Source organism: Corvus cornix, chromosome Z, assembly GCF_000738735.6.
Source record: "Corvus cornix cornix isolate S_Up_H32 chromosome Z, ASM73873v5, whole genome shotgun sequence".
Taxonomy (NCBI): domain Eukaryota; kingdom Metazoa; phylum Chordata; class Aves; order Passeriformes; family Corvidae; genus Corvus; species Corvus cornix.
In genome coordinates, this window is record NC_046357.1 from 3,414,828 (window position 1) to 3,430,533 (window position 15,706).

At 38.8% G+C, this 15,706-nt stretch overlaps 2 protein-coding genes across 3 annotated transcripts in view; one reads left to right on the plus strand and one right to left on the minus strand.

The window, feature by feature from the left end:
• Positions 1-5,274, minus strand: part of CWC27 (CWC27 spliceosome associated cyclophilin) — a 101,422-nt gene extending 96,148 nt beyond the window's left edge. The window contains exons 1-6 of the mRNA XM_010395323.4: positions 5,081-5,274; positions 4,317-4,413; positions 2,619-2,731; positions 1,268-1,411; positions 475-573; positions 211-314 (exon numbers count right to left, since the gene is read on the minus strand). Coding sequence (XP_010393625.3) covers positions 211-314; positions 475-573; positions 1,268-1,411; positions 2,619-2,731; positions 4,317-4,413; positions 5,081-5,122 — 599 coding nt within the window. The 5' untranslated portion in view covers positions 5,123-5,274. The remainder of the gene's footprint in view (positions 1-210; positions 315-474; positions 574-1,267; positions 1,412-2,618; positions 2,732-4,316; positions 4,414-5,080) is intronic.
• A 69-nt stretch (positions 5,275-5,343) lies between these two features.
• Positions 5,344-14,876, plus strand: SREK1IP1 (SREK1 interacting protein 1). Of its 2 annotated transcripts, none has more exons than XM_019283445.2 (5): positions 5,344-5,438; positions 9,143-9,190; positions 10,764-10,904; positions 12,935-13,013; positions 14,581-14,876. In XM_019283445.2, the coding sequence occupies exons 1-5, from the start codon at positions 5,432-5,434 to the stop codon at positions 14,768-14,770; spliced, it is 465 nt and encodes a 154-aa protein (XP_019138990.1). In that variant the 5' UTR covers positions 5,344-5,431; the 3' UTR covers positions 14,771-14,876. The 2 variants fall into 2 exon arrangements, with proteins under 2 accessions (XP_019138990.1, XP_010393624.1); XM_010395322.2 differs by lacking the exon at positions 5,344-5,438 and adding an exon at positions 5,447-5,537.
• The last annotated feature ends 830 nt before the right edge of the window (positions 14,877-15,706 follow it).

Below are 15,706 nucleotides of genomic sequence, written 5' to 3' on the forward strand. Positions count from 1 at the left end.
CTTTTATTATTTTCAACAAGCTATCACATGCATGAAACAGTTACAGCTCAGCAGATGCACAGTAAACATTTCGGTCAGAGAAACTAGATTTGCATGATCCTCCCCGGAAACAAGGAAGCGCTTCAAAGGCAGAAATGAAAATAAAAAACTGCCAAACTACAAATTAAAGGTGAAAGAAAATTAACCACCACTTATGTTGCAGATATTTACTTTGTGCCTTTTACTTTGGACTTTTTAGTTTCTTCTTCTGGTTTGTCCTTCTTCAGTCTTCTATTTGGTCTTGGGACAATGTCATCAAAAGGATTAAACAAAACCTGTTAAAAAACCCAGTACTTTAGACACATCTTTAATAAGCATTTTGTGATTAAGTGATTCAACATTTTAAAACACTATGCAAAAGGACAAACCAAATTTTCTGAACACTGTGCACAGAAGAATTTTAAAATGTCACATTTCAAACCAGAACACGCTCACCTCACTACTTCTTATTTTGTGCGGACTGAGAGGTCTCTCTTCCTTGTCAACTTCTACTTCAGCCAGGCGCAACATGTTATATATTGTATCCCCTGTAACCTGGCAAATTTACAAGAAAAGGTTTGAAAGTCCTTGACTGAAATTTGTGTTATTTACTCTGCAAATTACAAAGCAATTATTATGTAAAAAGTTTTGAAAGTACAAGTGATATAAAAAATACTGTAAGCACGTAAGACTTCTAAAAGACAGCAAGTACAATGTAGAAAATTTTGGGGTTTTAGATTTAATGGCAAAAGTTGAAGGAATACAGGTAGTTTTGAGAATGTACGCAGAGGAAGATGTTGAAGTCTTACTGTGAACTATGTAGCAGAAAAACAAAAAACACCGAAATAAAAAAATATTTGGTTTCTTTTCTTTTAAGTAAATCATGAGAGTGGTAAATTCATCTCATGTGTTTCATTTTCCTGATCCTTCCTGGGTAGTTAGAATCTACAAACAGAATTTTCTAACATGTCATTAGTAGTAGATGAGCAGATTAATAACAGAGCCATAATAATACTAATAAGATTATTTAAAGGCAGCACAACATAAAAATACAATTTAGAAGAACAACAACAGCAAAACAGATAATAACAGGAACAACCCACAGAAACTTTTCTACCGGATATAAGAAACAAAGAGAACAGAGAGCCTAGAAAGCACTGAAATAAATTTCAGCACTAAACTGGCCTTCAGAGCAACCTGTACTAGCTTCTGTCAGACTTAAACTGAGACTCTAGTTCATGTAACAGACCTTTCCAAAGATTGTGTGCTTGTTGTTAAGTTCATCTGCACGACCCAATGTAAAGAAAAATTGACTCCCGTTATCATGGGGCCCAGCATTTGCCATAGCAACAAGTCCTCTTCGATTAAATCGCAATCGTGAGTGGAACTCATCCTGGTAAAAGCAGGGCAGAAAATAGAACGGTTTCAGTATAAAACTACTTTTTCACTCCTTTAGCTACAGCGTGATAGGAGGGAGAAGTGATATTATTTATATCAACCTGCACACACAGAAAAATCTGCTAATTTTCTTTTTAATTCAGACAGTAATAAATCCCAAGTATTTTGAAACTCAGTGCCAGAATTGTATTTAAAAGCTTCTACTTTGAGCAGCAAAAATTATTTTTAGTGAGTATTTCTAATCCCTAGTGCCTATAATGATGCAAGAAAGTGAACAATCTTCAAAAGAAACCATAAACACATAACAAACACCAAACAAAAAATTAGAAACTAGAATATCAATAACAGAAAGACACATTACTAATTAAAAAACCTCTAAGTTCTGTCTTGTTAATTTTATCTTTTCCCAGTCATTGCCTAAAAATCAATTGTTATTCATTATTTTCATTTGCATTCGTTATCTCCCTGATATTAAGAAAACCTAAAACATTTTAAAAAGTAACTGCATTTCATACATTTCTTGCAAAAATACCATTCTTGACAATCACTGCATTTATGCGAAAAATTCATTTAAATCCTAATTCATGAAAGCACAGTAACAGGTTGTAATAATAGAGTTACGCAAAAATCCACAGGAAGAACATTTTCTGGACCTAAGAAGACAAAACAGGACTCCCTTCAAAGCAAGGAGAAAGTGATAAATACCACTGCAATATCACGATGCTAAACACTGCAATACTGAGATACCACTAATTTGAAGCAGCAATGCTACTACAATATCGGCAATTTTTGTTTTGTTCTCTGGTCAGGTACCATTCCCTCCCACAGACTTCAGGTTTGTGCTAGATTTAAAAGTCTAGCAGCAAGAAGATGGAAGGCCCAGAAACAGGCTTTGCAGCTGCAGCCAGAAGTTAAAGGTGCCTGCCCCACCTGAAATAAAACAGGCAGGCAGAACAGAATACAGCTGCTGAGCCAGTGTGTAGCTTCCCTCAGGTTTCTCAATACACCAGAGCAGCTAGATTTAAGAACTCTCAATTTAGAAGGGCATATTCAAACACACTGAAGCAGCACATGAAGGCAACTACTGCACATGTATGCATTTCATAAAAGAGCTGATTTTTCACAATCTAATGTGGTAGAAAGAACAACAGATACAGAACAACAAAAAATTAATGTGTAGGACATACACACAAGATACACACCTTGAAAGGAGCTCCATAGACTGACTCTCCTCCTGATCCAGTACCAGTGGGATCACCCCCTTGCACAATAAAGCCAGGCACTACTCTGTGAAATACTGTATTATTGTAATACTCTAAAAAAAAAAAAAAAAAAAAAAAAAAAAAAAAAAAGAGGAAAAAAGAATAAGATATTAAATACATGTAAGTGATCTCAAACCCAAATTTTCACATAGATCATACAGAGATGTCCAGAGACTGAAGCTCCAGAAAGCAGGTACTGTAACTAGATTCCACTGTTGCCTTCCGTTTGGTTCCCTTCTGTTCTTCACAGTCTTACAAAAAAACCCCTGTGGTGTCATATGTTTCTTTTGAAAAAAATCCTGCTCATCACAGACAAGATGATCTTGAGAACTACTGTCTTTTCAGCTTTTAAGTTTTATTACTGGAATGATACTGTCAAAATACATCAATTTAAAAGGAGAACTAAAAATACTATGCTCTATCCTGGATGACATCTCATCGACAACATCAGCCACATCCATATACCAGATGATTTGCACTTTCACTCACCAGCATGGAACACCTTTCATCACCTATACTGTACCTAAATTCATAATTTTTGCTGAATGAAACATGTGGTACATTTTGCTCCCATGTTTTTCTTCTTTTATCTATCTACCTGATAAAGGTTACAACACCATAAGAAAACAAAAGGAATGAAAACATAACTTTACCTGAACTATACTCCTGGTTGATATAATAATAATAATAATAATAATAGTAATAAACAAAAATATACCTACAGCATGCTGCAAGACAAAGTAGGGTGTGCAAATGTTGCAGCATAACTAGACACAGTCACGGATGGTTACAAGGCAGGATATTAACGAGAAATACTTAAATGTATTATACAAAGCATAGGATACTACACAGCATTTTAAAAAAATCAGAAAGGAAATAAAGCCCACTAAGGATACGTGAACCCTTATCACAGGCTAAGAAATTCCTTTACCACTCCAAAAAGTCTAGGGAAAAGAACACAAAACAGACCAGATCTGTGCTAGAGCCATAAAGCCTAGACTGCTACTTTTGTTTAACAGACAAAGGCTAAAAGAACTCTAAACAATTCTATAAATGTTGAAATGAGAGAATAGCAGCAGTTAGAAAACATATAAAGGCATCAAGTCTTTCAAAGATTTTTGTTACAGTTTTCTCAGCAGGGAGCTTCTCATTCTGGTACCCACTGCTTCAGTGGAAAGTTTTACAGAGCTTCCTTTAACAAAAAAATACAGCAAATGAAACATTAGGAGCACTCGCAGAAAAAAAAAGAAACGGTAGTGTAAATTGTGATGCAAAAAAGAGAATTTTGGAGAATATCTAGCATTGCATCACTGTAATTTCATACACACACTAAAGTTGTTATCGTTTGTAGACATTTGCTGAAAGTAAGATTTCTCAAGACTCTGAAAGACAGTATTTCAAAACTATGTCATCTACTTAATTTGAGAAAACCATCCAAAATTTTTACTTTTTTTTCTCCACCAGCTTCATTGGTAACCTTGAAAAACATTGTCTGTGTGTCAATTAATAACTTCTGAACAGAAATAGACCTATTGACATACTTAAGTCAAAACATAATTATGACCTCTATTTTACAGAAAGGGCACAAAGATTGCATATGAATCAATTTCAGCAATTCCCTTCCCATTCAGTCATTACCTTCCATACAAAGCTGGATGAAATTTCTGCATGCTTTTGGTGCTTCTTTTGACCATAATTCTATATCTATCTCTCCTGCTGTAGTTCTCAGCAAAACCTGTAAACATACACATAAATGCAACATCAGTTTTATTGTAACTTAGACACTGATCAAAGAATATAACTTCCTAAAAAATACATCTGAATTTGTTATATTAGTAAGAGTGGTATACACTTAAGTGTGTCAAGCAGCTACTGTTAGTTCTACCTACCATTTCCAGATCTTGAGATACAGCTCTGAATCAATATGTATAAATAAATAAAGATGGATAATATATTTGTAACAACATAATGACCACAACACAACATAACATAACGTGGCTGGTACTCGATACAAACTTAGATACTCTTCATCACTTCCATAACGAAACAACGTGGGGGAAAAAATACTATAAATCTCCAAAGGCATATATTTCTCTTACACGGAATACCATTACATTCAGTGATAAATCGTAACAAAATTAAGGACGTAAGATATAATCGAGAATAGAGGAAATGAAATTAAACGTTCCGAGGACTGCTCTGTGTTATGTCTCCACACAGCACGCCTCGTGCTTTGACTCTGGTAATGCCAAAGAAGTAACTTTAACCAAACCAGTCCAGCACAGAAACAAGTACCTCCCCACCCCAAATCACCACAACCACCACCACCAACTTCGTGCTTCTGTCGTCTGTCCCCCCATTACCCTACAACTTCTCCAGGATGTTCACCCTGGCAGCCTCACCTTCCCGTTGGTGGGCGGCTCCTGGATGTAGATGTTGCTCATGGCGGGCAAAGGACGAGCCCGGCCAGCGAACACTCGCCCACGGCCGACGCTGAACTCCGCCTCGCCTCCAACACTTCCTACCGCCCCGAGCCCCTCGCCATCTTGGGAGCCTGTACTCAACCAAGGAAAGGGGGGATAAAGTTGCACAAGCCGGGAAGAAGGACGAAGGAAGGAGTCTTCGGCCGGAGTCTCTGCGGGAATCACTGAGAAATGACGTGTCTTGGGAAACACCCGTAGGCTTCTCCACACACCTCTGGTCCCCCGCCGTGGCTCCCGCCCTAGGACTACTGAGACCCCCCTTCCTTCTCTATGAGTGGTACGGTCCGGGAGTGCGCCGGGAAAAGCCTTCCGGCGGGGAGAAGCCTCGCTGCGTGTGCGGGCCGGTCCGGAGAGAGCTGCGGGATGGCACTGCCGGGTGAGGGGTTCCGGCCCGGGGCCGTGGGGGAAGAGGGGGCAAAGCCGGCTGGATCCAGGGCGCGGCATCTGGGGATGGGGAATCAGCGGCGGCTCGACGGACAATTGCGCGGGGAGGGCGCGCGGCCGTGCGCGGCAGTGGGAAGCGTGCGGGGGGCGGCGGGCACTGCTCCGTCCGCGCTGCCGGGGGCAGCGGCAGGGAGATGGAGAGGGGGCCGTGCCCGCGCGGGGCCGGGGCGCTGCGGCCGCGTCCGCCCGAGGCTGCGGGGGCCTCTCCCCGAGCCTGGGGGTGACCCAGCGCTGCGTTCCCGTCGCCTCTGAGGTTAGAGGCAAAGAACGGTGGTTGGCAGACTTTGCTTTTCTCCTCGACTGTCGTTGTGGATTACCGCTTGTGTGCCAATAGATTGTTCTTTTGAGATAGGGCAGGCAGAAACACATGCGCGGTTTGCAAGGTATTCAGGTCTGTGTTGGCCAAACACAATCCCCATTGTTTCACGGTGTTGTTCTGAAAAACGGGGAGCGTTTGGTTCGAGAACAACTGAACAGGCCTGAGCTTTGGTGAGCTGCTTCTCTGATGAAGAGAAGGCCTTTAGAAGCTTGCACCCATTCTAGAAGGCGTTCTTGAGGAAAACATGTTTGCATTCAAAGGTTTCCGAAGCTTTTCTTTCCAATCTTATGCTCCACTGAATTAATGAAGTCCTTAGTTCTGCGTCAGTTGTTAGTTGCCTTGAGAATTAAGATATGGGAAGAGGAAGGAGTGAGAAAAGGAAGCTTCTTGCAATTTGTTTGCTTTTAGTCATCTAAAATTTTATCTAGTCTAAACTCCTGCCTCTAACATTATTATTTAAAGCCAATAATAAAATCTCAGTCCTAGGAATTCGGTGGGAATATTTGATGACAATATTAATGTTCTTGTCATCTGATGGGTGTTTGTTTTGGAGATCCTGACTTACATGGGAGATTTCTGTAGTGTGCACATGACTGTACTGACCTCCCTTTGCTGGAATACCAAATCTTTCTTTACCTATAAATCAGCTGTGCAGTAGGGCTGAGGCTGACAATGCATTTCAGAAAGTTGAGACAAAGTAGGTAGCTTGGGTGATCTTGTTTTGTAGTCCCAAGGAATAGTGAACAAGCAAATACTGATTTGAATGTTTCTGTGATGTGACATGGCAAGATTATTTTGTGACACTTTCTTTCATGTTCTCTACCTCCTTACCTCTCATGGATGTCCTTCTAAAGATAGTCACAAAAAAGGCACCTGAACACTACTGATCTTGAAGGGGATATGTAATACTAAGGTTTTGGGATCTGCAGAAAATCATGTGTTACAATGGAATGTATGGATCTTTGTTGCTTGGCTTTCCAGTACTCTTTAGGTCATAGACCAGAGCTGTCCGAGTTTCCAAGGTAGTTTTTTCAACTTGGGGTTTGAAGGTTTCAGTTATTTTGAGTAGAATTTTCTGAAGACAGTGCTTGTTTCAGTAAATCATAGTTTGAATTAATGGGGCCAGTGTACTCCATTTCTGATTCTTTAATTTCTGTAATAGATTTCTTTATCCAGTAATAGATTTCTTCATTTAAATAAATAGATTATTTATTTAAATGCATTTCCTAGTTACTCGGAAAAATGTACATGACTGCTTAAGTTGCTGGGGTTTTTCTGCTCTATTCAGTTGGAGGATAGAATGGCATCCTTTGATTTTGGGAATTCAGTTGTGACTTTCATTACCAATGGCTTAAATGATTAAAAGTAAGATGTATCTGCTGGGGCGGGGGGGCAAGTCCCTGGTGCTTCCCTTCTTCTGAATCATGTCCTACTGTGTCTGTTTACCTTACCTGCTGTCACAGATGGGAGAATCACACACTTTCTATGCCTAAAACTTGCATTATTAGGATCCTTTGTCCTGCTTAGAATCCAAACTTTTCTGTTACTCTCTTTACTTTATTACACATTTGCTTTCTTACCTTTTTTTGTATTTGGTGTCATGTTGTATGGATTCAGAAAAATCCAACAGTTTATTGACTTTTTTATTTCCTTCTTTCTTTTCAGGAGTGGTTTTTTGTTTGGTTTGGTCTTTTTAATTGCCTTTTAAAGCCAGTTCTTGCAGTTAAAATATAAACCACTTCAGAGTTTCCAGTGAATGCCAGTCAACACCCTTGCACTGCTAGAATTTATATAGTGTGCAACAGATCACTGGAATGTTAGATACATATTACTGTGTTCATACTGATGCCATGAAGATTTTTGCCTTTTCTTTTATGCCCCTGTTATACCTTTTTACAACTTCTGTATTCCTAGTGCTTTTTGCCTACATTCTTGGACTTGTTTGTCAAGCTAAGAGACTAAAGAGTTTAGAAACTTCGTAGCTAGGGATCCGTGTGCCCCAGACCCCAAGGTCCTCTCCAGAACACATTCTGTAAACCAAGATAGAACCATCCAGGGGAAGGTTCCTTGGGGAGGGGGGCTCACTTGAGCCTCTCATTGGGGAATCTTTGATAGATATGCTAATTAGTAAAACCTATAATGTTATATCCAGTGTTGGGGGGAGGTCACACTCGGCAGGGTGCATCTCGATGCATATGACCTGGACATGTGCACCTAAGGATCCTTAAAATAAATTCCAAGGTAAAATCCCTTTTCCCCTTCTAACCGTGTATGACTCTTGATTTTAAGACCAGGAAAAGGCATCAATACTGTAACTAAACAAGTGGAAAGGTCACAATGAATCAAATTAGGATTTGGCAGTAAATTATGGAAGGCTAAATGATCTCTAGCAGTTTAAACTAGTCAAATGTATTCTTATAGATTACTGCACAGAAAAGTAGCCTTAGAAATGCAGGTTTTTTTAAGAGATCTTAGTGTGTTGGAACCCAAAGTGCAGGGAGTGTTTCTCTGCCTGTTCTGAAAGACCCATCCCCCCTGGAAAACACTGTTTTTAAGCTTCGTCCATGGAGAAAGTTGCCAAGGCTTTGGGATGAACTAGAATCTACAAGGGTGTGAGTTAGGTGGTAGTATGACATATAGTTTGTTACAGAGTGAAAAATTTAGAGTTTTTAGGTTTATTAGTATAGTAAGTAGATGAAGGCAAGATGGAGGATCCCTGTGGTTTTTCAGGTCTCTTCCTTCTTCTTCGCCTACTCCATTTTCTGCAGTGTTGGTAGCACAGAATGATGGGTTAGAAAATGCTGCAGTACAGGCCACGAGAATGGATAGTTCATTAGGCATTGGTAGAAAATTAAAAACAATATATGCACTTAGCAACTATTGGATAATTTACCAAAGGCCTTGAGTTTTCCTGCATCTGCTTTTTGGTATTTGCTCTGCTTCATGCTATGTTGGCGGCATGTAAATTACTGATAAGATATAATAAACAACCTGAAGACTGAGAAGATCCAAAAGTCCTGTTCATCCCTTATTCCTGGCAAGGACTTTCTCCCCCATCCAGGGAGGACATGTGGGGGTTGAAAATCCGTACATTAGTGTACTTAATGCTCCTGAGGAGCAATCACCTCTATCTGTGTATTGACATTATTAAGCCACATTTGAAAGGAACTTGAAGGTTCCCTTCAGCAACACCTAATTGGTGAAATTTTCTCTTTCAGGTGGAAATAAGGATAACATCAGAGCTGGATGCAAGAAGTGTGGCTACCGTAAGTCTGTAATGAGCAAAAGGGGGTTACAGTGTTTTCTTCAGTTTATGATGTTGGTTGGAACTGCCTTTTGAGGAGAGGGGAGAAAATGAGAAAAGTATTCTCCCTGGTTGCCCAGACATTTGCAGTTTAAATTACCATATTAATTTTCATTTATTTATTTCATATTCATTCTCTGGCTTCTCACACCTATCAATGCTCTTTGAGTTTCTCAGAAAAAAAATTATTCTATTATCTTCATACATACTCATTGCAGTGTAATTATTTGAGAAACTTTGAATTGAAAGCACCTTCTTTGATATACACTCAGATTAGCACTTGTGCTTCGTCTGAATCTTACTGTAAAGATGCAGGCGTTTCAGTTTAAGTTAAGTCCAATCTGATTCACAAGAAAAAATAGTTTAAAATCTGGATAATCTTTTATGCTAAGAAAATACTACTTTGTGTATTGTGTATTTCAAGAAACAGCTACCTTTATTGCTTACAAGTTCTGCAGTTGGCATTTAGCTCATGCTTTGCATTATACACTGATCATATAAGCATGTCTGTGGCTACTTTCCTGATTAATGGAGACAGGTCTTAGTGAAGATTTTAAATTGTTAATCACTGACTCTTACTTTTAGAACATTGGAGGAATGGACACTGTTTTGTACTGAACTGTCTTGAACTTTTAGCACAGCGAGTTAAGCTGGTTTTTATGAATGTTACGTTGGGTGACAGGAAAAAAGCTTGCTTCATTCTTTCACTTCAGGCTTTGCAACAAATTTTGTCAAGGAATTGCTTTGTGTATCCAAGGATCATGGATATAAATACAGATTTAGTGCTTTGTTTCTACATGCAGCAAGTATCAGAAGCTTTCTAGAAGGAAAGGGAACTTGTAGTCAAATCACATTATCCATGTTTATGTTCCTAAAATCTCTGTCTTCAAGGTATAGGTAGTTTGACATCATCCTTACTAAGAACATGAGCTTTTTCAATTACTACTTAAATTACTGCGTCTCCCAAACCAGATCTTAATTGTTTTTAAATTTCACTTTATTATTTCAATGAGTGTATTCAGCACAAGTTTTCTAGCTCGTCATGATTATCCAGATGTAACTTAGAAAACTGAAAATTCTGGTGAGGCAGTAGCTTAGTCAGTATTAAGTGCTGGTTGTTAAAGATTATGTCTCATAAGCAAGTAGGATTCTACAATTTCACTAGCGGGAGTTAAAAAAGCAATGCAACACTTACTACAGTTTTTTAAATACTTCACACTGTGTTTTTAGGTAATTTCTTCAGAAAGTATCTGAGACCATTAAAAAATATAAACTAAAGTCGAAAAAAAATCTTCAAATTAGCAGAATAGGAGAGAAGCTATAAAGCACTATTAAATGGAAGAGCATAGCACAAGCTATCAAAATTCTTGGAGACTTTTTCAAAGTAAGCTTTTTCCTGCCTTTTTCACAGATCACAGCCTAGCCTTTTTCCTTTCACTTCTCAAAACTGAATAATTCAAAAATAAATGTTCTTTAGTTTTTGATGTTTTTTTGGTAAACTGTAATTTTTCTTTCTGTATATTTATTTTGTTCAGCTGGTCATCTGACATTTGAATGTCGAAACTTCCTCCGAGTAGATCCTCAAAGAGATATTGTTTTAGATGTTAGCAGCACTAGCAGTGAAGACAGCGAGGAAGAGGAACTACAGAGATTACAAGCCATGCGTGAAAAAAAGAGTAAGGTGGTTTTTGTGGGGTTTTTTTAGAATACTTTGGATAATAGTCTTCTGAGGTGCAGGGACTCTCATCCTTTCTGATAACTACTTTAGTTCTTTTAGCCTTTGATTTTAAAATAGGTCTTTTGCTCTATGTGTTCAGACTTCAGAGATTTGATACACCCACACTCTTTTATTATTAGGATTAATTCCTTCCATAGGAAGTTACTAATATACCTGTTTGGAATATCTCAAAAGGGGCTCCTAAACACAAAAGATTATTGATCTGTTACTAAGAAGCTGCTTAGAAGAAAATGACATGGATGTTCCAAGTTAATCTTTTGATTACAACATGTAGTTAAAACATCTTCTAGCTAATGAGAAATATGACACCTGAATTTCTCTCCAGTTTCTAAGTAGGATTTTGACTGAAACAGCTAGTAAATTGGAATTCAGCCATTCATATTTGGAGAAGTACTGTTCTATATTTGGAATGTCTGAGTATCAGCTCTTTGTCAGAGAGAGAATAGATGAGTTGTTTATCAGATACTTGAGTTTATTTGAGTTTGGACTCCAAAGAAGTTGTTCACCTAAGTAAGAAGGGCAGTTTGTTCTGCCACAGTGTGTTTGAAGCGAATGAACATTCTTCTCCTCTGCCCTTCTGTTTTTCATTATGTTTTGTTCGGTTGTTCTCACACGCTCTGACATTTAGTTCCTATTGAAGATACTATTTAGAAAGGAAAAGGGATAGATGGAACCCTATAGTTAGCTGTTCACTTCAAAAGAAATGGATAGGCTCTTTATCAAGAGTGCTGAATTGGTACTGCAGTGGTACTTTATTGGAACGAGTCTCTTTGGAAAAAATACTTACCATTTATTACGTATTTTTGAATGTAGAGGTTGGATTTTTTTCAGTTCTAAGCTGACTGAAGATGGATATCTGCAGGAAAGACAGCTGTTTACTTGATCTTCTAATATTCCTGTTTATTATATGTTCTTTCTCAAATTGTGGCTGGTAGGTATATTGTAAGGAGACATGTATCTGCCAATTATCCAGGTGGAATTTTGCTGTTTCAAGTGGCCTCATCTTCTCAAGATTTTGCACTATTTTCTTAAAAAAATACTGTTTGTTCACCCATTCTCATTCATGTTTTTTCATTGCTCCAAAGGTAATTTGCTCTTTTATGTCATACTAAATTCTTTCAAGTTCCGCTCCATAACATACAGACCAATATTTGTATTTGTGGTAGCAAAGGAATAACTACACCAGCATGCAGACTTTATGGAAAGTGTCGTTAACAATAAGATAAAATACTCAAAATTGGCTGTCTCTTTTTAAAGGATAAATTATAAAGCCAGTATTTTACTGTTAGTTGAATGTGTATTTATGTGGTGGATTTGCATTTTGCAAAGTTCAAAAATACTTTTTGAACAGGTATAGAAAAATCTACGGTCAGAAATTTCATCTATGTCATAAAAATACTGCCTGTAAGAGAAATGTGAAGTTACTATACCAAGCTGTACGGCATTACGGCAGGAAGCAGATACAACCAGATGTGGGGTGACTCTTCTGCCAGTCTCTGTAGGCAGTACATTAAAAATTAACTCAAATGTGTCTCACGGCATTGCTGTTTGTGAAGCATGAAATAAGGATGTGTGAAAGTAACTCAGGGAAGACTAACAGAATATTATTTTTTTTATATGTTCTAATTAAATGGCCTGTTTTCAGACTTGGACAATAATATGGTGAATGTTAAAATACAGAAGAACAGATATGAAAACCTGGATCTGATGTAAACATATAGGAAAAGGTCTTTTTGCTACATTTTACAGGCCTTCCTTCATTCTTAGTGCTTAGATCAGTGTCAGTACAATGTAAGTCGAGTAGAAAACTTCTGCTGCTCTGCAATATATTTCTGAAGTTGCTATACTAACCATAATTTGGGGGAAGGAGAATCATTTTGTAGTAACTTTACATTGCTATTGAAGCTACTTTTTTAATGCTGATCTTAATTCAGACACGTTTTGTAAACTTCAACTTTCTACCCATAGATTTAAATGAAGAGGAAGAAAAAAAGAAGCAAAAAAGAAAAAGCAAAGAGAAAACAAAATTAAAAAGACCGAGGAAAAGGTAATCTTCACACACTTCTTTTCATTTCAAAACACAACTTCAGAAATGTTTTTGATACTTCTGTGCTTTCTCAGGAAATTGCTTCTATTGATGCAACTTTATTTGCAAGTACATCTTTGGTTTGAAAAGTTTAATGTTTTCTAATGAGAACTGATTAACAGTAAGGTAATGGTAAAATAATGGTAAGGTAAAGGTTCTTCGATTAATGGTGGAGTCACAGGCTTTCTACCATGGAGTTAGGATCACAGGAGCTTTGAAAGCTCTAGCAAGCTGGAGGTCTGCAGATCAGAGAATGCAGTACTCCCCCTGACTGTCCAGCTCTAGGCAAGCTGTGATGGGAAAAGAGTAAGTCCAGGAGGATTGTGGGGTTGGTCCCCAGCTGAGCCAGGGTGCAGAAGATTCTCTGAAGTTCAGAAACTAGGGCTCTTTGTGTGCACATGCATGTGTTAACACACCTGCAGGCACACACATGTGCTCTGAGTAACATGCAGTTATCAAAAGGGAAACCTCTGTAATACTTAAGAGGTGTTGAGTTTTAGGGTGTACCTGTTAATGTAGAAGTCTAAAAACAGTGTTACTCCAGTTTCAGAGGAAAATGTCGTAATACCCCAATGTATTGTGAATCTGAGTTCTGGCCTGTGGACTGATTTGGTTTTTGGTTTTTTGTTTTCTTTTTTTTTCCTTTTTTTTTTTTTTTTTTTTGAAATGAGACCATAGATGAGGCTGGTTTGTTGTTAGGACAGTTGATAAGATGATATCCCAGGAACTGTACTGGAAGCTATAAACTGTAAAATGTGTTTGGAGACCAGAAGACGCCATCTCTCAGAAATAAAGAAATGGGATTTAATACCTGTTGTATTTGCATTTCTCCCTTTCCGCATTTACATTGTGTAGCTCAAACATCCACTTTTGAAGACAGACCTTACACTTGTGAAGAAGTAGAACAGAAGAGAGTCAGTCTGGTTGTCGGTTTTCTTTACATGCAAGTAATAGTTAATCAAGTAAACAATAGCACAAAACTGCCTTCTTTAGCATTCACAAATATTTAATAAATTTTGTTGTTCTCATAATTTTTTTATGTATGTAATCACTTATCACTGCTGGTTAGAGACCAATAGTATAAACTGAAAGAACCTAAAAATTTTTCCCATTTCTCGTAGATTTTTGCATCAGGGACATACATTTGAAGGCATTAATTAGCATCGTTATTGATCATGCAGTATTTTAAAAGTGGAAGCTCTATCTTGCTGTCATACTTTATTTTCTGATGGTCTGTGCTCTTGGTCTTTCTTTTCTCAAAGACTGAAAACCTGCACAACTTGCCTATTCCATTGTTTTTTAATCTGTATTATAAACATACGGCTTTTCTGGCATGAAAGTGTTATTAGGAAAGTCATCATTTAAGTTAAACATGCAGACTCAGATATCATAAGCTTTCCAGTGGATGCTACTGTACAAATTCTACTCCAAATTTAATTTGTGACATTATATAAATACTGACACCTTAAATTATTGTTGTGTCATTTTCCTTCTTTTAATTACATATTGATCTGCATTTTTTTTACAGATCGTCCTCATCAAGTTCAGCTGAAGAGGATGAGCCAAAGTCAAAAAAGCAAAAATCACACAAAAAAGAAAAGGAAAAGGGAAAAAAACATAAATCTAAGAAAGGAAGGCATCATAAAAAGGAGAAGAAGAAGAGACGAAAGGAAAAAAGTTCATCTTCTAACAGTTCAGACAGTTCAAGTAGTGACTGAGATGCTGGTCTATTCTTGTGTTTGCTTCTGCAGAGAAGATGATTTTCCTTTCATAGCAAGTTTATTTATGCTTTTGTCTCAGTTTTGAAAGACAGGTGTCTGCTAAGGAAGGCAAAAGCCCCCCCTTGAAGTGGCAGATATAACCCCTTTTCCCTCCAAGTTATTATATTTTGAAATCAAGGGCCTTCAGGCAAAGATGTGGGAAATAGTAATAACAGTTCTTTACTATATATATAGATATATGTATATAACCAGTCAAACAAAACAACAATAACTATGGCAGTAACAGCAATCACAAACCCAGTCCCAGCCTTCTCGGCTGTCGGGCCCTTTCCCCTCGGGTGCAGTTCCGCTCGCAGCCGGCAGGGGCGCTGGCGGCTCCCGGTGAGCAGGGCAGGTGCGATGGTTCCCCCGCGGCTGCAGGGGGCGCTCCGGAGCGAGCTCGGGAGCACGCGGCACTGGGGCCTGGGATCCCGGGGAAGGGATGGGACAAAGGCTTCACAAACCGCTGGGCAGCTGATCCCGGACTCTCAGGAACAGCAGGCTGGAACGGCAGGCTGGAGCGGCAGGGACGAACGCAAATCCCGGGTGGCAGGCGAGATGTATCCAGATGGGAGAACCCCACGGAAGCCCAGGCAGGCAGGGCGAGCAGGGCTACAGTGTAGCGAAAGCTCGAAGCAGCATCGGGGCAGGGCAGCCACAGCTCGGCCTCCAGCAGGGCAGGGAAAGCGGCTTTTGGGGTCCCGGCGTTGTTTCCAGCAGGAAGAAAGAACGGCCAAAAAGAAAGAAGCAGCAGCTCCTTTCTCTGCAGCTTCTCTCTCCGGACGCTCAGAGCGAACTGACCCCACACCCAGGTGTAGACAAAGGAGTAGCCAGGCCCGCCCCACCCCCTTTTTGTCTTTCTTAAGTACAGCTATTTGTCCCCTAGCAACATGC